Source organism: Prunus avium, chromosome 1 (genome assembly GCF_965620075.1).
Source record: "Prunus avium chromosome 1, drPruAviu1.hap1.1, whole genome shotgun sequence".
NCBI classification, from domain to species: domain Eukaryota; kingdom Viridiplantae; phylum Streptophyta; class Magnoliopsida; order Rosales; family Rosaceae; genus Prunus; species Prunus avium.
This window is the reverse complement of record NC_142284.1, coordinates 12,898,438-12,921,442: the sequence shown is the minus strand read 5'-3', so window position 1 is coordinate 12,921,442 and position 23,005 is coordinate 12,898,438. Positions and strand designations below refer to the sequence as shown.

The 23,005-nt window shown below is 36.1% G+C and overlaps 2 protein-coding genes across 2 annotated transcripts; one reads left to right on the top strand and one right to left on the bottom strand.

Moving 5' to 3' along the window:
• The first annotated feature begins 7,966 nt into the window (after positions 1–7,966).
• On the top strand, positions 7,967–10,232 carry IPT5 (isopentenyltransferase 5). Its single transcript, XM_021950818.2, has 2 exons — positions 7,967–8,392; positions 8,512–10,232. The coding sequence occupies exon 2, from the start codon at positions 8,528–8,530 to the stop codon at positions 9,542–9,544; it is 1,017 nt and encodes a 338-aa protein (XP_021806510.2). The 5' UTR covers positions 7,967–8,392; positions 8,512–8,527; the 3' UTR covers positions 9,545–10,232.
• A 6,494-nt stretch (positions 10,233–16,726) lies between these two features.
• On the bottom strand, positions 16,727–17,486 carry LOC110750444 (mavicyanin-like). The gene is made up of 2 exons (XM_021950786.2): positions 17,226–17,486; positions 16,727–17,110 (listed from the first exon to the last, which is right to left on the bottom strand). Exons 1-2 carry the CDS (start codon positions 17,416–17,418, stop codon positions 16,767–16,769), a joined length of 537 nt encoding a protein of 178 aa, XP_021806478.2. The 5' UTR covers positions 17,419–17,486; the 3' UTR covers positions 16,727–16,766.
• Between the last annotated feature and the right edge of the window lie 5,519 nt (positions 17,487–23,005).

Here is a 23,005-nt window from a genome sequence, read left to right as displayed (position 1 = left end):
CATCTTACCCGTCTATGCTTAGGGCCTCCCCTAACTACCACTCTAAATATTTACTAATGTTTGCATTCGCACTTAATGCATCTAAGCACCGGAGAAAAACCACTTATGTAGAGGCTATGCACAAGCAGTGACGGATTCATGAATTTTCATTCCAGGGGTCAATATTTTCCTAGTCCTCGAACAAAACTATAACTAAAACAAGACTCAAAACAATCTTTTCAAACATACACTTGCGAGTATTTATAGTTGGGTGATTAGCACATTAATTTGTGTCGTTATAATTAAAAGAAAAAAAGAAAAAAAGAAAAAAGAAAAAAGAAAAAAAATGACGAAAATATTTATTTCACATTTAAAAAAAAAAAAAGCGCAAACAGGGGACTACATTAATTACAAATCATGATTTTTTTTCTCCCCTTGTTTCCTTTCCGCCTCCGTCATTTCCACTCTGTGTTTTCTGCTTTGTGTTTTTCGCTTCGTGTTTTCCTACTTTCCACCATGAGCTACACACCCATGTTTTATGGCTTTCCATCTCAACCCACTTAATAGGCTTTTCTTCTCGAAATTGCCAGAGCATACTATGTAGGGTTGGTGCAGGTCCTACAAGCAAGGCTAAATATTGGCTAAGTATGAAAAATGGTTTTTTGGAATAATCATTTTCTCAATATAATTTTTGGCGGCTTTTATTCCTTACACATAAAATAAGAAAAACTTGATTTTATGGGATTTTAGTATGATGTATATATTGACTTAATGAGCCATCATTTTTAGCCTAAATCGTATCTTGTACTAAAACCGATTTTTCATATTTTGATTTGGTGAGAATTTGATTTTCTAGTATTTTTATTTGAATCCAAATAGGGGGTACTTCCTTATTTACATTGTAAACTTAAGTAAATTGAGTAATATAAAAATAAATGAAAGTAAAAGGAAATTTGTATCATTCCATAACTTTCTATATACATTCCCTCCTCTGTTTGAATGAGAGAATTTTGTTAAAATCCCATTCCCCCTCTATTTTATCAAGCAGTAGAAGAGAATTTTTTTTAAAAAAAACACCTGAGCCAAAACTAAGTCGTTTTGGCCAGGTTTAAAAAAAAACACTTAAGTGGAACGACATCGTTTCGACGGCAGGAAAAAAACAAACAAAGCGTTGAGCGCTGTACTCACGCACAGCAAGGTTCTCTCCTCTGGCTGTGGGGTGTGGGTGCTTCCTCTTTGGGGCATTTCATCAAACACCTTCTGGGCAATTTACAGGGGTCAAGTTCTTGTACTCCTATGGTGGATTATGGGTTTGCAAGGGTCAATTGACCCCCCTTGCCCCTATGTGGATCCGCCACTGCTGCAGAAGGCCACCAATAAGATTAAGAACAAAACAAAAATCCACACTAGTAGTGATGCATACACAAAGGTCAAATCGTTTAATGTTGGGCATTACATAACTAATTGCTTCAATCTTGTCAACCCATTTTTTCCAACCTGGTTTTGACAAATATATACATAAGATATAATATTGACTATGACTTCTTAAGAGTCTAAAAGTTTTCCTACTAAAGAAGGCCTTAAAAGTTTTTCCCACCAAAATGGCAAGCGTAATTATGTAATTTTGAAACTAAATTGTAGCCATAATTTGTCAAGATTTGTGCTGCCATATGATCATATGGATAACTGGTGTATATTGATCATAGTAATAGATTCAAAGATTGGCCTTGAAATTCAACCCACCAATATTTGTGGATGGAGATCAATTGACACAGTTAATATGATCGAGTTGCTTTAAATATATGGTTTTGGTTTTGGAGCTCAAGTCAAGTTGGGAGCAAGTCCCACTCAACTACTTATCTAATAATTACCACCTTAATTATACTACTTAGATATCATATGATGGATCATGGATCCATGTAATGTCAAGTTCAAATTCTGTAATCATATTTGTCAATGATTGCTATGAAATAAAAGTGCAAATGATTATGAGGTATGAAATTCTTAGATGAGCTAGCTCACTATTACACATTCAAGAATTTTTACAACTTTTAAGATATTCATTATTACAAATGAAACTCAAAGATACATAATAAACTTTGAATCTCTACATGAACTTGATCGAGAGTCACTACATGGACTTGCTGCCACCTTATATATTGTTTTGACTCAAGAATTAATGTTAATTAAGCTTGATCGACATAAGGTGATAGCAAGTTCACGCAGAAGAGAAAAGCTGATTAACATTTCTCTTATTTAACATGATATCAGAGCTATAGTTGTAGGATGTTATGATCTCGGAACTCCCCAATCCCACATTCCATATATGCATCTTTATGTCTTTCCACTTGAAGAATGGGGTTGCACGTAAGAGAGGGTGTGCATCATTGATTGGAGTTAGGGACTAGTTTATCACTAGTGCATTGAATTGAATGGAAGTAGTGGTCAGTTAGAATCAAAAGAAAGTGGGCTCAAAGGAAGAAACGACCCTTGATTATATTAATTGGTAACTTGACATGGAAATGAATATATGTGTGCCCTCTTAAAGTCTTGAGACTACTAGATCATTAATCGTAGTCATGGGCTTCAGCGCACGGGGGGTGGTCCTTTAAGGATATTATAATGTAAGTCATGTGGATTCTATTATAAAGTCGTATTGTGTAAATCCATTATATATTGACTTGCTTATGATTGCTTCCGAGTCTCTTCATATCTCTTGAGTGCAAGACCTAGCGTGATTCCTCAAAAGATATAGAAACTATACTCAAACTCAAAAGTCAATTAATCAACGTGACATTGTCTTTTGATGGATGTAGAATGAAAGATATGGTCTCATTTGTATTGCACATGCAAATACAAGGTACGTGAGGGCGACAAACTAACTATCATTTAACGAATACGATGAAGGAAATCACATCGATAATTTATTCTTTTTTTTTTGTGTTAGATACAATACTTACGGCCAAGATTAAAATCATAACGGTCTAAAATATAACGTAGTTTTAGAGATATAAACACAATATCAACGCATAAAATATAAACAGAAGATTCAAAGTTTGTGAAGAAAGGCCAATGCGGAAACTATTAGTCGCGGTAGCTGTTGATGGAAAGCAAAGGGTAAACTATTAGTCACGCTTGAATAAAGTTGAGGAATTAATGATTAGCTTTTTGTATGTTGATCAGTTTGAATATTGGAAGAAATGGAAGACCATCAAAAGGCTTTTAGGCTTAGAGAAAAAAAGTATGATTGTGAAGTCCTTTTTATCTTGTGCTCATTATATATATAGATTTAGTGCCACCACCATTTGAATTTGTTATTTTAAAGCAGCTTTGCATCCCACAAACACTAAACCCATCATAGTGAATCAGTGATCAAGTGATCATGAGAAGAAAAAAAAAACTATATTTGCTTGTACAAATTCTCATGCTCTTGATCAACCTTCAATTCTCATCGGGATTGAAGCTTAATTAATTACCTTGACATTCTTTAATACTGGATTATGCAACAAGTTGGTACCTCAGATAATGTTGATTATTCTCTTGCTAATCATTATTAATGTTGTATCATGTCTTATTGGTTTGAGTGCTAATATTTTGGATTTACACAATGGAGTTCTTGATTTTACTACAACAAGACAGAGATTAAGTGGAAGCACGTGTGCACAAAGCCAATTTCTATAGCCATATATATAGTTCTTTTCCTATGCGAATGTACGGACGTTATTACTGTGCGAGCGCCATTGTAAACATGGAGGAAAGCATGGAGGGATAGTAGAAAATACATAACGTCCGCATTGTAATAACATCTGGGACGTTCGCATAAGAGAACATATGTATATATATACTATTTTTCACACACAAATATGAATTTTCGAAATATACTTCATACTTTTGTATTATTACGTATTTAGTTGCGTTATGTTGTTAGTTGTTGATTTGGATTATACCTTTCAAAGTAACAATTCATCTAATCAACGGTTCTAATTCACAATCTCACACACATATAGCGTATCAATTTATAATAAGAGAAGTTTTTTCATGTAATATATATATATATATAAATAAAATATATGCTTGTTGAAGACTTGAAAGGACATATATATTTTGGCAATATATGTACTCCACCAAGAAGAGAAAAACCAATATGGTGCTCCACTAAAAAAGCATAGGGACCCAAAATAGGTACTAAATGAGGAACAAGTGTATCTATGATTATTACAATTGAATAATATTTACTTGATGAGTTGCATGAGTTAAAAGTTAAAGGAGGGCATATACCCTATGTCCATCCAGCTATATATATATATATATATATATATATATATATATATACAACACAGGCAACACTCAATCAGAGTGCATTTCGACCAGTGACTACCAAAAATGATGATATTGATGTATAACTGGCATATAGTACAAATGTTCTGCCGTTTTTCTTTTTATCTAGGATTTATTGTTGGCTTTATTTATTTAATTAAATTATTTTTTTCGGTTCTTCTTCTTTTGAAGCTTGTGGAATAATGGTCAATCAAATTCACAGCTTTTAGATTCCATGAAATGAAACCTTTACACCAAAAGATCTATCCCCTTCTTTTCTTTTCTTTTGCACCAAATGATGAGTATTATTCTCCTCCTTTTTCATCACCTTATGATTCCTAAAGATGCTGCTTCGCGTACCCACAAAAAATATACATATATATATATATATATATATATATATATATATAAACAAACAATAATATCACAGCTGGTGAAAAGAAAAAATATATATAAACAAACTAAGAATAGTTGTACAGTTTCTTCATCTTTCTTCTTCTCCTCCTCCTTCCATATATGTCTCATGGATTTCTCTCTCTTTGACGAAAACACGATAAAAATGATTCACAAACGTCAAATCCTAAAAGAAGAACTGGAATCCACTAAAAAATAAAAATAAAAGTTTCCGAATTTTGTTGAAAGCATGAATAAGTTAAATAGAAAATATATAAATTAAGCCTAGGAAACCGAAAGTTGCAACATATTCTTAAAACTCAACTGACAAGAAAAATATATTACAATTCTAAACTCTCATGGTACCCGTGTGTGTGAGTTTCCCCCTTCTCCTTTTTAACTTTGACAAAATATAAAAATATAAAATTAAAAGAAATAAAAGGAAATAACCATATTAGGAAAATATATCATAATAGAAGACTTATTCTAAAATTAAAAATAAACAAGAAACGGCAATGTAGTATAGCTTAGTTTGTTGAGCTCTTCCACTTCCAATCTTGTGAGCAGAGGTTTGAAACCCCCAGACACTCAATGAATATATGTCTAAACCCCCATCCCCCAATCGCTTGTACAAAAGAAAAACAAGAAATTACAATACACCTTTCTTCTTCTTTTTAATGCCATATTTAATATTTGAACATAATTTTCCTTGTTTGTGTGCTTGATTGGAAATTTTGAACCATTTTATTTTCTTTACTTTTCTTCATTAGAATTGACTCATATTGTGTCTTATAGCACTCTTTATTTAAGGGAAAAAAAGGGGAAACAAGAGACAAATATTTTATCAGATGGACCATTAAACTCTAAGGGTTCGTTTGGGACTGCTTCTCTAGGGAGCACTTCTACTTATAATCGCTTCTACCAAAAGAGTTTTTATTATAAAGACGTTGAAATTTACATAAGAAATCGACGTGCTTCTTGGAAAAGCACTTGGGAGTGCTTCTTGAAGAAGCACATGACAAGTGTTTCTCCAGAAAGTGCTTCTATGACCCAAAAGCGCTTCTAAACTTTTCTGCCAAACGCTGTCATAAGCGCTTTTAGCTATTCTAGAAGCACTCCCAAATGGGCCCTAAGACTACATGTCATACAAGCTTTTGGCTTTCTAGTGTGATGGGGAGCTCTATTTAGTAGATAATGACTAATCATAGTTCTCATGAGTTTAAAGCTCATCAATTTAAGGGATATATTTAATCCAACATATGTGATGATCGTTTAGCTTGATTTACTAATATATGGCTCTTTTATTAAAATAAAGTATATTTAATCCAGTTGAATTATATCAGTTTGTATGTTTCACAACCGTTACCCAATACGAACCAATTCCAATTGACAATTGAATTTTATATCTTTGCGGTTTTTTGGTTCAACATCACTCTAACTCCACTCAATTTCAGGGTGCAAACATCATATTTTTTTGGGTTTTCTACGGTTTTGCCCCCTCAACAATTTGCATATTGTCAATTTAGCCCTTTAACAATTTTTTTGGATAAATGAAAGACTCCAATTATTTAAAAATCGCCAGTTGAGGGCCTACCGTCAATTCTTTCAAAGTCCATCCAAATTTCCTTCCAAATTAAGGGTAAATTCGTAATTCTATAAATAAAAAAATTAAAAAGAGAAAATTAAAACCTCACCTACCTTCTTCCCCATTGGTCTTCAAACAAACCAGGGTTAGGGTTTGTCATCTCTCTAAAGAACAAGTTTTCTTTTCTTTCTTGTTTTTCATTTTATTGGGCAGTTGAAGAACTGGAGGGAGTGGAGTGTGGAGAGGGACTTGAGAGCAGTGGAGGACAAAGAGACATCGTCGGAGTAGTTGGCGAGGCGGAGAGAGGAGGTGGTTGAAGGGCTGGGTCTTTGGAGGTTGGGATGTTGAGAGATTGGAGGGTTCTAAGTTGGTGGGGATGGGGGTTGTATGGTGGCGTTGGGCTTAATTTTTAAATTATTATTATTTTAAAAATTATAAAATTTTGAATTTACTCTTAATTTGGACGGAAATTTGGATGGAATTTGAAAAAAATTGACAGTAGGCCCTCAATTGGCAATTTTTAAACAATTAGAGTCCTTAATTTATTGATAAAATTGTTGAGAGGATAATTGACAATATGAAAATAGTTCAGGGGGCAAAACCGCAGAAAACCCTATTGTTTTTATATAAAAAGTAAAAAAAATACAATTTTAAAAATCCAAATAACACCTCATGCAACGCTAATGAGCAAAAAGAAAATTAACTGAAGTTGTTGGATTTGATTAAGCTTGGGCAACTTTCTTGCTCATCTTGACGGAGGCTACTCTACTCAGATTATTGAAATTTTAAATGGCAATTATGCGCATCTTGTATGCAATGCCTACGTATATTTTATCGTCTTCTTCTCAACTTTTTTTTTTTTTTTTTTTTTTTTCCCACTGAATTTGTGGAACGATCGATGTTCCTTGAATGAATAATTATAATTTACCAGGCATCAATTCAAAGGCCATTGGATAAGGAGTGAATTTTCAGAAACATATGGGCTACAACTTTACCTAGCTTTGTCCCTTCACCAAATATATATATGTTTATTTATTTAGGTATCAACACCATGAAAAAAAGGAAATTCTTTTTGCCCGCTGCTTTCTTTAAAACAACTATCCCATTCCATTCCCACCAAATTTTCATCGTTGGTGATGCGTATGTTCTTAATTTTTTTTGAATGGGGAATAAAGACAACCTAAACCCAAATTAAGAAAAGTTACATGACTAAATAAATAGTGCATGTATGAGAGAATCATACTCGTTAACAGGCTCTAACTCAATGGAAAATGGCATTAAACTATCGCTTTATTCGGAAAAAAAAGGAATCATACTGTGAAACACATCACTCTTCCTACTTTGAGTTGACTCACATTAAATATGTTTTTAATTAAATTAATATACAGGCAGCTCCTTAACCCATTAAAATGGCCATTTCATGAAATTAACAGATCATCATCCCCCTCTTAGCAAAAGAGACCCCGTTAATTGTTGGGATATGTAACCCAGAAAACATTGTGTTGTGTCGATCAACACTTTCTGTGTGGTCCCTATAAGATAATTATTATTATAATTTTTTTTTTCTTTCCAATTTAAGGATATTCAAACACTAAATCAGAGACACTTTAGTCCTTTGACCTAACCTTTAGCTTCACACTATAAAACATTGATTATATGCCCAAAACATTTCACCACAAAATATACATGTGTCTTGTGATCAATTGAAATCACAAGACAATCGTATACAACCCTCGGTTGCGTTAGCCTTTTCCCACCACCATAAATACCAAGCTCTCATCTCTTTTGCGATCAGGCAGGTTCAAAAACTTCAAGCTAGAAAAGCAGATCAAACATATCCACCTGACGTCATAAATCATTTTCTCACGAACCAAACAGTGTTTTTTTTTTTTCCGCCAGGTGTAAGTATTTTGAGAATTAGAAAGCTAATACGAGATCAGCTAGCTTTGCATATATACCTAGAGACAAAACCCATCTCACAATTCTTTTTAACTTTTTGCTGGCTAGCATCTTTCTGTCTCTGGTTTTTCTCTCCTCTCTTTCTCTACGGCAAGAAGCTCTTGTGCCTGCCAGTGCCAGGCCATTTTTATATCAACAAGTCGCCGCTTTTTTTTAAAGGTACAGTGGTCCAAAAAATCATGTGATGGGGCATGCTTTTCTTACATGTGTAATTTTGTGTATAAATTAATTTTCCACAGAATTGAAATCTTACCTGTGTTTTTGGGTCAACCTGGCAGGTTTCTATTAATTACAATGAGAAATTTCATGTCTGCCTGCAAGCAAGTACAGCCTATGGTGAGCTTCCAAGGCCCTCCTGGCTTGCCCAGCATCAACATGGATCCTTTTTTCCGGCGAAAAGATAAGGTTGTTTTTGTAATGGGAGCCACCGGAACTGGCAAGTCCAGGCTTGCCATAGACCTCGCAACCCTTTACCGCGCTGAGATTATAAACTCGGACAAAATGCAAGTCTACAAAGGCTTGGACATCGTCACCAACAAAGTCACTGAAGAGGAGTGTAGAGGCATACCTCACCACTTGCTTGGAAATATCGATCCAAACTTCAACTTCACAGCCAATGATTTCAAGCAGCATGCATCCTTGGCTATCGAAGAGATCTTGGAGCGCGACAGGCTCCCCATCATCGCCGGTGGCTCGAATTCCTACATCGAAGCTCTGGTGGACGACCACCCCGAGTTCAGAATGAAGTACGAGTGTTGCTTTATATGGGTAGATGTGGCGCTGCCGGTGCTCAACTCTTTTGTATCGGAGAGAGTGGATCGGATGGTGAAGGCCGGTTTGGTGGAAGAGGTGAGGAGAATGTTCGATTCCACTGCTGAAGCAGAATATACTCACGGAATCAGGAAGGCTATAGGCATGCCTGAAATGGATGAGTATTTGCGGGGCGAGGCTTGTGGTATCAACGATGAGGAAACGCAAGAGAGGCTTCTTCAAACAGCTATTTCCAAAATTAAAGAAAACACTTGCATTTTGGCACACCGCCAATTGCAAAAGATTCGTCGGCTCTGCAGCCGTCGAAACTGGAACATGCATCGCCTCGACGCCACAGAAGTATTCTTAGAGCAACGGGTGGAGGCCGATCAAGCATGGGAAAAACACGTGGCAAGACCCGCCACGAGGATGGTTGGTAACTTCCTTGTAGACCCAATGCCCACAATTCTTCCATCCGACGCTCTTGCCACAGCCACCGCGACTACCACCACGACTGTTCTTGCCACATCTATGCCCGCCGTGGCCACCGCAACCCGCTAGATAGAGTAAGTAGGGTCTGGCTCAATTCGACATGACGCCACGTGGCAGGCTGCAGCTTTTTTTTTTTCCTTCTTTGTCAATTTGTTCTCATCTTAATCATCGGCTGTGACTCTATGGTAAAAAAAAAAAAAAAACAAACAAAAGAGAAATCAGAAAAAGAACAAAAAGAAAAGACATAGTTACGGTGAGAGTCGTTGTCAGGTGGTTAAGTTTGCCTTTTTTACATTGGGTGGCCGTACAGTTGGAAGCATTTTAGAAATCCGTGCTGGGTGGCTGCTGCTTTAAAAAGTTGGAAAAGGGTTCGAGATTCTCTGCTTGCACGCTCTCGCTGGGCCTTCTTCTTCCTTTCACTTTTCTGTGTCGTCCGTCCGTACTGCGCTGTGCGGTGCGCCTGCAAATCAATCATCAATCATCAATATTGATGGCATGGTGAAAAGAGACTGTGGGGCCCATCCATATATGTGAGTGAGAGTCGTCCAATAAGCTCTGGGCCCCATTTATTGTGTAATGTATATGAGTCAGCAGAGAGAGAGAGGTGGTTTTTTTTTTTGTTTTTTGGCCTTTTTCATTGTGTGCCGTACGTCTTTTTGACATGGAGCTCTTCCCTTCTTACCTCCTTTTCTTTTTCAAATGTATATTGCTAATTTGCTATGGTATATATGAGATTGGGGATTTGGGAATTTCCAAATGCGTGCGCGCATTTAGCTTCGATTCTAAAGTTGAGTACCAATGCGAACAAATTCAGAAGGAAAGTGTTGAAATATAATCAAAGTTTATTGAATGGAGTTAGGTTTGACATGAAGAATGAAAAATTAAGAAACCAAAGGTATTTCCATACGAAGAATTGAAATATCAGATTAGATTGAGTTTTAATAAGAAAAACAACTCATTGATAAACATGTTGATTTTAAATTTCAAGTTAAATTGAACTTGATGAATTGTTTACGTATATAAAATTCGTCATAAGATTCACACATAATAAACGAGGGAGCCCTTTCTATTGATCAAATTTCAAGTACAAAGAAAGATGAACCACCTTCTTGGACAACATGCATCGAAAGGTGAAAGAACCTGCAACGTGGGAGGGACATAAGCCTAGGGATTTGATGGAAGTGAATATGCTGTAATTGACAATATTTTTTAACAGCTAGCTTCTATAGGCTGTGATTAGATTTCTGCAACTTACCTATTGCTGAATTACAATGGGAATCTTTGAAATTAAGGGGACCGAAAGGAAAGCTGCTGTAATTGGTAGGGTCGTCTATCCAAGATCCCTTATCGTTTTCATGCCAAATGATTCCAAGTTCCAACTATATATATTTTATAATCATGTGGGTACCCTTTATGCCCACTCAAGCACTCACCACCACCTCTTATGTTAAAAGGTATGTATAATATGTGGACCAACTCGAGAACACCAAGAAAGGAAATAAAAAAGAAAAACATCTTGTGTTCTTAAGCTTCATGGCATTTCTAAGAAACGTTACATTAAGGGGTCATAATCAACTTTATTAAAGGAGAGTTTATAGGGATTGATTTTCATATGAGAGCGGCAAATGTATTTAGCTTATTGGTAGGAAAGAAGAGGATATCTAGGAAGCCAGCCTAGCCAGGCCACTTAAAAGCTCTTATTAGGGTTAATTACAAATTGAAGACCTATAACCTCAGTTAATTTGAACTTGAAGACCTACCCAGTGCCACGCTACAAAATATAGAAGGCGTGTAACAATTTGTAATTTTAAGCTTATCTCCGAACTAGGCGACTCTAAAATATAATTGACTTTTTTCCTTCTCCTTATGTACAAACTATATATTTTTAACAAGCGATATCTTTGGCGAATGTCCACGATTATGTGAAATGAGACAAGATGCTAGCCACAAGACAAGATGGGTCGTGAAAGTAGAAGTATTCCTTGTCATTTCACTGTCTTGTTATCCTTGATCGATTACTAAAGGAAGGAAAGAAAATCAAGTTTGATTGGAACGGGAAATAATTCCTATTGTCTTTAACGATGCCTAGCACCGTCCATTCAACTCATACGTTAATTCGTACTGAGCAAGGACAAAAGAAAGATCAAACTTTTCATCAAACTTCGTCGTCGTGATTGAGAATGTATGATATAACATGATACGCCATAACAGGCAAAGGTTGTACAGCTAGCTAACTCTCTTTAGAATTCGACCAAAAGAAAAGCCAATAACTCTTTAGAATATATCTTTAGTTGTCTTGTAGTCGGATGCACATGAAAAGGGACAGTCCACTCTACGGTATTGTAGAGATTGTAATTTCGATCATAGTGCTTATACTAGTACAAAACATGCTATTGCTGTCACAATTAATCTTCTGGGTGCCTTCCATATTTAACAGTTTCTGTCCATTTTATCAATCAACAAGTTTTGTTTGAACTTGCAAGTTGCAAGTACAATGAACCACAATATATGTTTGATTTGAGTGTTCGAAATATCGCTTAATTATGACCTCTTTAATCACCGGAAAGATATAGATATACCAGTAAACTAACAGTTAGTTGGTCAAACTTGGCTTGAGTTATAACACGTATGATCTTCAATTGTCTTTAGTTTTCTTTTCTTTTCTTTCTTCATTTTCTTGATTAAGTGGTAGGCCTAAAAGAAACAAAATATCATATCCATTGTGTCCTTTAAAGTACTAGACAATTATTAGTGAACCATGCAATGCACACTCTTCCAATAATTTCTAAGCATAGCACATGCCAAGAAATGGGCACTTTTGGATTGAAAATGCAACGCCAACCGCAAGTTCCTATGGTCAAGTTAAGATAAAGCTTCAGATGCGAACGAAAAACAATTGCAAGTGTACCGTATATGTCTACAAAGAAATGGAAAAGCTGCCAAGAATGCTGTCCTGGTCAACTTGAATTAATCAAACCCTACATTAATTTCAACCTATTAGAAAAAAAATAAAAAAATAAATCTATAACCCCCTCTTGCACTAGTCTTTTAGTTCTTCTTAGCAACTTGTTTCCATGCTTCTTTTTCAATGCGCAGTTTCTTGGAAACTTTAGTCATTTTGTCTGGTCTTCGTGTTGTCTGTTGGCGGTGGTATTTGTTTTTAGGGCTTGAGCACCAGTTTCTTGTAGTCTTGCAAGTATTTTTGGAATTTTTGGGGGTTGAGCTCACTGCTGTCTTTAGCAGGTGATGTGCAAGCTTGTGTACAACTCAGAAACGCGTAGCCACGACCGAATGAGAGAGAGAAAGAGAGAGCAAAACACGGTTTTGGCGAGGGATGTCGGGATTTTCATAACCACTTCTATATATATCTATTAATATATCTTAATCTTTTGCATAGCTCATTGGTCATGCTCAATACCTATTAATCTTGGTTCAATAATTGTTGAAGGATACATATAACTAGTGATGCCATTGAGTATTATACAAACAAACAAAGACCGGTCGTGAGATTCACGAATTCGAGGTTTGTCTTGCTTTTTATTCGAATGTGTGGTTCAGATTCACAATTTAACAATATATAAGGATTGTGTGAAAACACAAGTGTTATAAGAACATTACCCTGCATCAATTAAAAATGAATTTCGTATATATTATTCTCGCCTCATGGGAAACATCTTAGAAAAAATGAAAAGAAAGCATCTATATTTCTTAGATAGATTCGTACTTAATCATAATTAAGAACCATGGTGAAAGTGATTAAAGGTCAATCCTCACGGGTAGAGATATACATATTTATATATTATGGCTCCAAAGTCCAAGCACGAATTAATATGAGATGAGAATGAAAAGTCAACTAATTGCTGCATATATATTCGTCTGATCCAATATATGGGGGAGGTGAGAGGTTGAGATTCTTGTAAGTGGGTCTGCTCTATCTGGAAGCTCAACTCAGAGGAAGAAATCACACACACCAATTTGGATGAATTCAAATTCAATATTTGATGATAAAAAATCTATATAAAAAAATAACAAGAAAATCTTTTACTTAGATTTGATATAAGCTTAGACTAGATTGTCATCTGAAATCATATGAAATCCTCGAGGCAGTCATTTGAAATGATCTCAAATAGATTTGATCCCAATGTTTATGGGATATTTGAGTTTGTCTCAAATCATCATCTTTAGACTAGATTATCTGAAATCTCAAATAGATTTGGCCCCAATATTTATGGGGGATTTGAGTTGAGCTTCTTGGCATTCTGAATACATTACAATTAAGGTGATAGATTTTTATTAACCACAACAATTTTTAAATTCCAAACACAAGATGCACATGCAGTCCATACACTATAAACAAACAAAACCTGCTTTTTATCTTATCCAGATAAGAATATTCGGCTAAACAAGACGGTTAATAAGAAGTTTGAGTAAGTTCCTATCTATTATTATTCTTTCCAAGTTGGCTAGTATCAAAATTTATCTTCAAGGGTTTATTATTCCATGAGATAGAAGAATAAAAAAAAAGTATATTTGAAAATTTTAATTACTTTTATATAGCTTTACCGATGTCCCTCGATAAATTGTTATTTTACTATTATTCTTTAGAAATGCACCAAAAGCTATATAAAAGAAACAATTTATATATCACTTTGACAATTATGGTATAGTTCAAGGGGCAAAGTAAAAGCTATATAAATGCAGCAAAAGCATAAAAAAATAATGGCTTATTCGAAAATTGAAAATTGAGTGGTTGAGAAATAGGAAAGGAACAGATGTAAAAATCATTCAAATGGGGACCTCTACGTTGGACCTCTCCTATGTGGCGCTTGTACAAGCCCTTAGAGCATTTCCAGTGGAACAGGCTAGCCTGGGCTGGAGGGAGCTTGAGGCCCGTTTCACGCTTCCAGCAGGCATTTGCAGCCCAGGCAAATGGTGGGGGCCACCAAATTGGGCAAAGCGAGAGACAATGTTCAAAGTGGCTAAAATCTTTGCAATAATGTAAATTATTTGTAATTGCCATTTTATTAAATTTAATGTTCTATTTTTTGAAATTATCTTATATTTCCATTTTTTTTAAAATATTATAGATTATGCAAGCACAAATGTGGTTCGGTGCCATTGGCTAAGGCAAAAAATCTTTCAACAATCACAAATGTTGGGAGGTTGTGAAAAATTGTTCGAGATTCAAAATTATTCTCACGGGTTCGACCGTTGTGTTGAATGAGACGCCGCTCCGCGATTCACCGGCATCGGATTCACTGTTAGAGTCCCCGATGAATCAAGACTCACCAATCCAAAGGGAGCCGATGCCTATTGAGAGAAAGGCGGCAAAGGCTAAGAGAGGGAGTAATTCAACTAATGAATGTGCAAAATTTTTGGAAGAAATTGCTCTAAACGCCACAATGAGAATTGAGAGAGACATGAAAAGAGATGCGAATGACAAGGCAAGAGATGAAGCATTTGCAAGAGAAATGGAGTATGCACACAAACACGACAAGGACAAGAAGGATCGGGAAATCATGACCATGGATACGAGCGATATGTCTCATGAAACAAAGTCATTTTGGAAGCTAGAACGAAGAGATGTTATGAGAAGAAGGCTTTTACGTGGCGATGGACCTAGCAACATAGATTGGTTAAATGATGAAAACCATTAGGTTGTATTGATAGAGTTGTCATTTATTAATTAGTTGTATTGCTTGTCTTTTATTTAATCAGTTGTATTGCTTTTCTTTTATTGAATAAAAAAAGCATTCAATAATATAGCTATTTATTTAAAACATTGCATACATCAAAACAAAGCATAATTCATTACAAAACACAAACAAAACAATGTTCAAAACAAACACAAACGAAGCATAATTCAAAACAAAACACAAATAAAGCATAATTCAAAATAAAGTATAAGTCAAAACAAAGCAAAATTAAAAACTAAGCATTAAACTTGGCTTCTTTGACCATGATTGTCTCTCAGTGCCCATAAGTGCTCCATCAAGTCAACTTAATGTCTTTCGTGAACATAAGAAGATTGCATTTCCCACGAGCCGTTCATAAATTCTTGTCAATGCCGTGTTCATGGAATTGGGTTCGAACATCTCTGGTTCATCATAATCATACTCATCCTCCATAATCATGTTATGGAGGATGATGCACGTCAATATAATGCTCTGAAACACCTTTTCATCAAACATACGAGCAGCCTCCTTAATGATTGCCCAAGACACCTTTCCACATCTTGGTAATGGAATGAAAGTTAGTGGTAGCTAGCTAGGGTTGGGAAGAAGTGAAGTCTGAATCTATAGAGGGAGAGAGCTCTCGGATTTCAAGAAGCGGTTAAGTGAGATTGTAAGATCTCACATCGATTAACGGAGAGGGGGTGATGTGCCTTATATGTATATGCTTGCCTCCATCTAGCATGAGGCCTTTTAGGAGCTCACTGGCTTCGGAGTCATAAGAACTCCGAAGTTAAGTGAGTTGGGGGCCAGAGCAATTCCAGGATGGGTGACCCACTGGGAAGTTGCTCGTGAGCTCCCAGAAACAAAACCGTGAGGGCAGAGAAGAGGGCCCAAAGCGGACAATATCGTGCCACGGCGGAGCGATCCGGGATGTGACAATTTGGTATCAGAGCCACTCTGCCGTGTGGTACGAGTGTGCCGACGAGGACATTGGGCCCCGAAGGGGGGTGGATTGTAAGATCCCATATCGATCAACAGAGAGGGGGTGATGTGCCTTATATGTACATGCCCGCCTCCATCTAGCACGAGGCGTTTTGGGAGCTCATTGGCTTCGGAGTCATGAGAACTCCGAAGTTAAGCGAGTTGGGGGCCAGAGCAATTCCAGGATGGGTGACCCACTGGGAAGTTGCTCGTGAGCTCCTAGAAACAAAACTGTGAGGGCAGAGAGGGGGCCCAAAAGCGGACAATATCGTGCCACGGCGGAGCGATCCGGGATGTGAGAGATATTGTGCCAAATTTCACAAAGAGATAAGTGATATGCAGTGTATGACATCCAGAAATTGCAAGCTAGTTAAGGAAGCTAGCTGTCCTGTGTTATTGTAAGGGGGCAGTACAAGATCAAATCCTATTGCGTTTCGGCCAATCTTTAAATTGAATTCATTTTTCTTGTTTGGCGGACATTAATTGAAATGAGTAACATGATTAGGATTAATTCAATCATGACATAGAAAATAATCACAAAAACTGGACTTAAATATAAATAATAATTTTAATATTCATAAGAAGATAATACTAGTACTCTTCTTGGCAAGCTTTATACAGCGAGCAAGGAATATTTAGAGGGACTTCATCGTTACAGGCATTAATTTCTTGAAGCCATACTCTTTCTTGGACACAAATTTGACGCCAGCAGCAGCATCATCGGCACTTTGACTTTGGCTTTGACTTGCAGCGGGACTTGGAGATGGAGATCCGCCTGAGGGAGCTAAGTAAAGGGCAATCTTTTGGCCTTTGGCGCAATGGCCGGCGAAGGTGCAGGTGAAATAAAACATGCCTTCTCTTGAAAATACATACTCTCCTGGTTCTTGGAACACAACCAACGGGTCGGCTGTGTTGCACGCATCAAAATCCTCCTTGGTTACTAAAGCCAAATCTTGTTCTCCAAACGCAAAGTTAAAGGCTTCACAAACAACATATATGCATCTAGGTTAGCGAATTAATAATGCATACAAATATTAATTAGATAGAAAGTAATTAATTTATAATTTGGAAAGTTTCACAGAAGTATAGCTCACTTAGAATATCCGAATCTACCAAGCTATGCTTGGCAGCCCATGCAGCGTACGTGGCGGCGCCACCCGGAGGAATGGTCCAACCCAGCTCGTCACCTACTGTGTATTGTGCAGCTTCTGTTCCATGTAGCGTGAATACTGCCGCTGCTATAACAAGGACCAGCACATTGCTCACATTCATGCTTTTAGCCACCATATCTTTCTTCAATATTTCTCCTACGAGTCTTTGTGTTTGTGTTCTTGTGTAGGAAGGAAGGAAGGAAAGAAGGAAGGAAGGAAGGAAGGAAGTTAGTCAGTAATATGGTCGGGACTTGAAGTCTGAATTTATAGAGCGAGAGCCGCCTAATTTCACGAAGAGACAAGTTATATCAGCATTGTGTCTAGCTAGCTGTATATAGCTATGTATCCATGCTTTAATTAATTGTTATGGGATGCCCCGAAGAAACAAAGCATTAATTAATTAATACGTAATATCTCGAAGGGTTGGGTACTGTCGATGTTAATTATGTTGACAAAGTAACGTAAAACGTTATAAATCTTGATAGCTAGCCACTCAACTTAATTTTCTGTGTATTGTGAAACTTAGTATATAACACAAATGTACGTATTTTTTATGTTTAATACATGTGTTTTTTAACAAAGATTTCAATAATACACAAAAAATTCACATATTATACACAAAATACTCACATATTATTGAATTTAAATATTTAAATACTAATAATTAAAACATAACTACTAATTAAAGTAATTAAACAAGAGAATATCAGATTAATAGGTAGAGCCGAGCGGCTATACCGTAAAATCTATTTATAAAGTATAGCCGCGCGGCTATACTGTTGAAATATTCTATTTACAGAGTATAGCCGAGCGGCCATACGCTTTACGACTTCTTAAATTTTTTTTAAAATAGTATAGCCGCGCGGCTATAAAGGGATTGTTTTTAAATTTGTTTATACTAAATAGTATAGCCGCGCGGCTATAATCTGAAAAAAAAAATCTAGCCATAGCTTTATTCTATTTCAAAAGTACGGCCGCGCAACTATACTCCTTGGTATGAAGTATACCAAAACACATTTCCACATCTTTCCTATAACCCTCTTGATATGCAACAAAGTATTTCTACTTCTTCGATTTGGGGTGCATAATTGTTTTGACGAAATGCCTCAAAGAGGATTTGCTGCAGCACTTGCGCACAGAACATAAAGATCCTTTGACATAAAGGGCTTTTCCTTATGTGCTTGTACAGATAATTGTGGCCTACAATTCGTGTTCTTACACAGGTTGCTAGCAAATTCTTGAACCAGTCTCGACCAGGGTACCATGGATAATTTGCTGAAAATCCAAGTGAACATCTCGTGCTTAATCCAAAAATCATACAATAATGAAGACACAAAGCAACGCAATCCTGAATCCAATGAAATTTGTCAAATCAATAAGGAAAGATTACACTTGAGATTCTGATACGCATGATTCATTATATTTACAAGTACATGTATATTAATATCCATCACTACTAAAGTTTGCTATTCGTTGATGCTTACATTTTCTATTTATTTATTTTCAGAATTTGCTGAAGAATTTTGTTAGTAGATATGCCACATGAGATGAAGTGTATATGTGCTCTCATTTAAATGTGATGAAGTGTATATGGTCTTTCTTCTGTTAGCAGTTGGTATTTAGCATGAGATAATAGAATTGTGCTTATGCTGCTGCTGCCTAAGAATGAGGCTTCCTGCAATGAAATTACCTGATGTTGTTGCTGATGCCTGCATAAGGATGAAGCTTCCTTGGATTGCACTCGAGTCTCTACAAGGGGAAGCAGCAGAGGTGGCGACACTATTGCAGCATATGTACCATTTTTAGCAAGCAATATCGCATCTTCTATTCCGATTTTTCTTTTCTTTTCTTCTCTGTAATAGGATGGCGACACTATTGCAGCATATATACCAAAACCAATCGTCTTGTCCCTTTATACCCACCATACTTCATATTAACTACATGTTGTTTTCTGTTTCTTAATTTCTACTTTTTTTTTTTTTTTGGGTTGGAATTTTGGTCAATGTGCATGGTACTAGAAAGAATTAACAAAACTTTGTGCTTTTATTATCTTTGATTCTCTCCACCGTGCACATCCATCTTTTTGTACTGGTGATTCTTCATGAAGTTCAAGAGGGGCTGAGAGTTACTAGCAAAATTGCAGTTAGCGCCGTTAGTTTCAAAAAAATAAAATCAAAACTTATTTAGCTGATGTGGTATATTCTAAGCTATTGGATTTTTTAAACTCATCATCCGTTAAATCTATGTGGTTTTTTCAAATATTATAAATCTTGATATAAATCTTCTATAAAATACATAAGTAACGAATCTTGATTATAAAAAAATCTGTAAAAAAAAAATCCTATAAGTCATTACATTCTGCTTAAATTCACTAGACTTTTTTTTTTAATCCCTAAATAGTATTTTAAAATTCCAATTAAATACACACCCAAAAAAATACAGAGGAGCAATATTAGCTGAGCAGGAATTGTTTAATGATGGTCATCTAAACCTCATTTACAGCTTCAGGATAAGCAAGAAAGGAGAACAAGTTTTTGACTCCATACAGCCAGCAAGAAGCAAGAATTTTGGCACCATCTGAAAAGCAAAACAGGACTCGTTAGAGTGCTTCCATCAGTTGCCCCAAGCCAAGGCTGGACAAGGCCCAAGCCCAGGCGACGTGTTCCAATGGCCAAACTTGCCAAGGCAAGGTGCGGGTCCCATGAAACCAGGCCGGCCCGCAGGCAAAACGTGCCCTTGCTCTAGCTTGGGTTTACTGATGTCATTAACAAAAAAAAATAAAAAATAAAAAAAAAAATTCCAGATTTAAAAAAAAAAAAAAAACTTAGTCATATTCTTCACTTCTCACACCAAAACTCTATACAAATTCCTCTCCTCATATCTCATGTGAATAGTGATTGCCATGGCAATGGGTGGAAACACCACAAGCCTTTTGCAAGGGCTACCACTATTCACATAAATAGTAACAGCCGTTGCCTTGCCCTTACCCTTTGCCATGGCAAATGGGTGGACATGCTCTTAGGCAATCTAAAAATGAATAAAGGCATTATTGTCAAAATACAAAAAATTATTTCATTTGGATTGAATCAAAAGTTTCCATTGATTTAATATAATTTATTTTGTTTAACTATTTTGAAAATACCAAAAATTGTTTATTATTTATTTTGCCCTCATGGAGTCCACGTCATTAAAAAAAAAGGACAAGAGTGCTGCTAAACGAACCCTAAAATTAACTAAGTACACCCTACTACCAAAATATTTATTGAATTACTAATTTACCCTAATATAAAATGACTAAAAAAGATATATTGAATTGAGAAACAAATAATTTGAATAAGTACACTATATTCAACCTTCCTCGTCTAAATGCTCGAAAATGAAACTTGAAATCAAGGTAAGATGATATGATATTTACTGAGCTATTACAAAATCGCTCTCATCAATCCTCTCCTCTCCTCTCTAGCCACATTAAGGAACGGTTTTTTTCTTTTGCTTCTCGTTTTTACAACTAATATTCAATCTTGCAGGAAGGATGCCTACTTATCAAGGATGCTTGTTTCTATTATAAACTACGTGAAGGCTATATTAAGTCAATGGCTATAAACTCATGGTATAAACCCAGGGCATTGAGAATTGGGGCCGAATGCGGCCCTTGGTACACTCCTTCGTTTATAATGGATTTGGCATATGTAGTAATAGAAGCTGCACCACTGGCAACAACCATGTCAACCCCAAAGACTGGCTCAGAAGAAATTGATCACGACCCTGCGAGATATGCCATCAAAATTTTCTTTGGTTCCTTTTTGGCGTTTATTTATTTATTTTTACCAAAAATGATAAAAGCATTTAGGAACCACCTAATTTAAGGAATATACAATATTTTACTAGTCTTAACTCATATATCTTCCTTCTAGTTGATGAGTTAATAAATTCGATCTTCTGAGTTTCATCTCTCTGATAACAAGGAAGCTAAATATAGGAAGCAAAATCAACTAATTAGACCAAGCCCATAACCTAGACATGGTATGCATTAACATGTAAATCCTCAACCTACAATATCACCAGCACAAAACCAGGCAAAGCATTCCAAACCAAACAGGATAGCAATCCCAGCATCCTCCACCTTCAACTCTGCCTGTTCTTCCACAGTTGTTTGACAGAATCAACCTTAGCGGCTTTGGTGGGTTAAGCAGCAAGTTTGGTAGCAAGGTAGGTTTGGTGTTTGTGATAAAATGCATTAGGGTGTACCATGGGTATTTTTGGAAGTTAAATAGGGTGTACTTAGTTAATTTCATATTTTGATTAAAATATTAGGGTGTACTTAGATCATAGGGTCTACTAAGTTAATTTTAGAGTTCGTTTAGCAGCACTCAAGGACAATGCTTGGCTCCTGATATATCAGGAGCCATTTCTCCTCCATAGCTGACGTGGCTCCCTTAAAAAACCAACACTTTTTCTTCTTCTTCTTTTGTTTTTTTTTTACTGTTTTTCTTTCAACTCCATTAACTCAAGCCTTCACCTAGAGAAAAAAATAAGGATCTAGAAACCACCTATACACTCCACCACCAAAACCTATGAGGCCAAGCCACACTGTCGTCACCCCAAGCCACCCCTAGCCAAACCCAACCCCATTGCTGTCACCTCTCTCTCTTCTCTGTATCAATTCCCATCTCCTCTCTCTCTCTACTATGTATCAATTCCTAAATCATAATCCCATCTCTTCTCTCTTTGCTATGTATCAATTCCTAAATCCTAATCCCATCTCCTTTCTCTGCTTTGTATTGATTCCGGCCTAATCCGACGAAATTAATGGATTTAGCCCCTTTTTTAACAATAAAATGCAAAAAGACAATTGATACTCTTCCAATTAGGAAGCCATCTATTTCAATAAATGCTTTTGAGTTTTGAGCTTTGGCTGTGGTGGTTATGGAGGTTGTAATGAGGAGGGTGGTGATGACAATGATCGAAGTCAGACCCTAAAATCGGTCAAGCTCATGTCTTTTGTTGTGATGTGAGAAATGCTCTGAAAATCAGCTTCCCAAAACCCTTCAATTGGCCATGGATTTTAAAGTGGGTAAAATTTCCTAAATCAGCTGTCTTTTCCAAGGTTACAATGTCAACGAAGAAGCTTTCCCTTCCTAAAATTTCCTAATGGTTTTATATTTGTGGATGTTGGTTATGATGAAACTCATAACTTGTTTATCTGGAACCCATCAACCAGATTCGTCCGCAAATTGCCTAACCCAGATTTTGTGGTTGTGGCAGAAACAGATTTTGTGCTTGAGTTAATCTATCTATGTATATAAAGCAAAAGGCAGAGAATGGTGAAACATTCAAAATACCAAAAAATGCCCTTGGTTAATGCAAACATTAAGAATTGAAATTATTAATTAAGTGAGGATAATATGGTAAATTTACATTTTTTCATACTAAAAAAATTTAAAATTAAAAGAAAAATCAGATAATGGATCCTCTTTTTATGGAATACAACTACCCATTATCTTTTTTAATTCTAAAATAAATTTAATTTTTTCTTTTTAAAAGCCTTTCGCAGGCGCGTAAGCGCATGCAGAGAGGCTAGTGTAGTTGAAAGAAAAATAATTATAAAAAAAAAAAAAAAAACAAAAGAAGAAGAAGAAACATGTGTTGTTTTTTAAGGAAGCCACGTCAACTGTGGAGGAGGAAGCCAATCGTTGTCCTTAAAAAAATGGGGCACATGTATT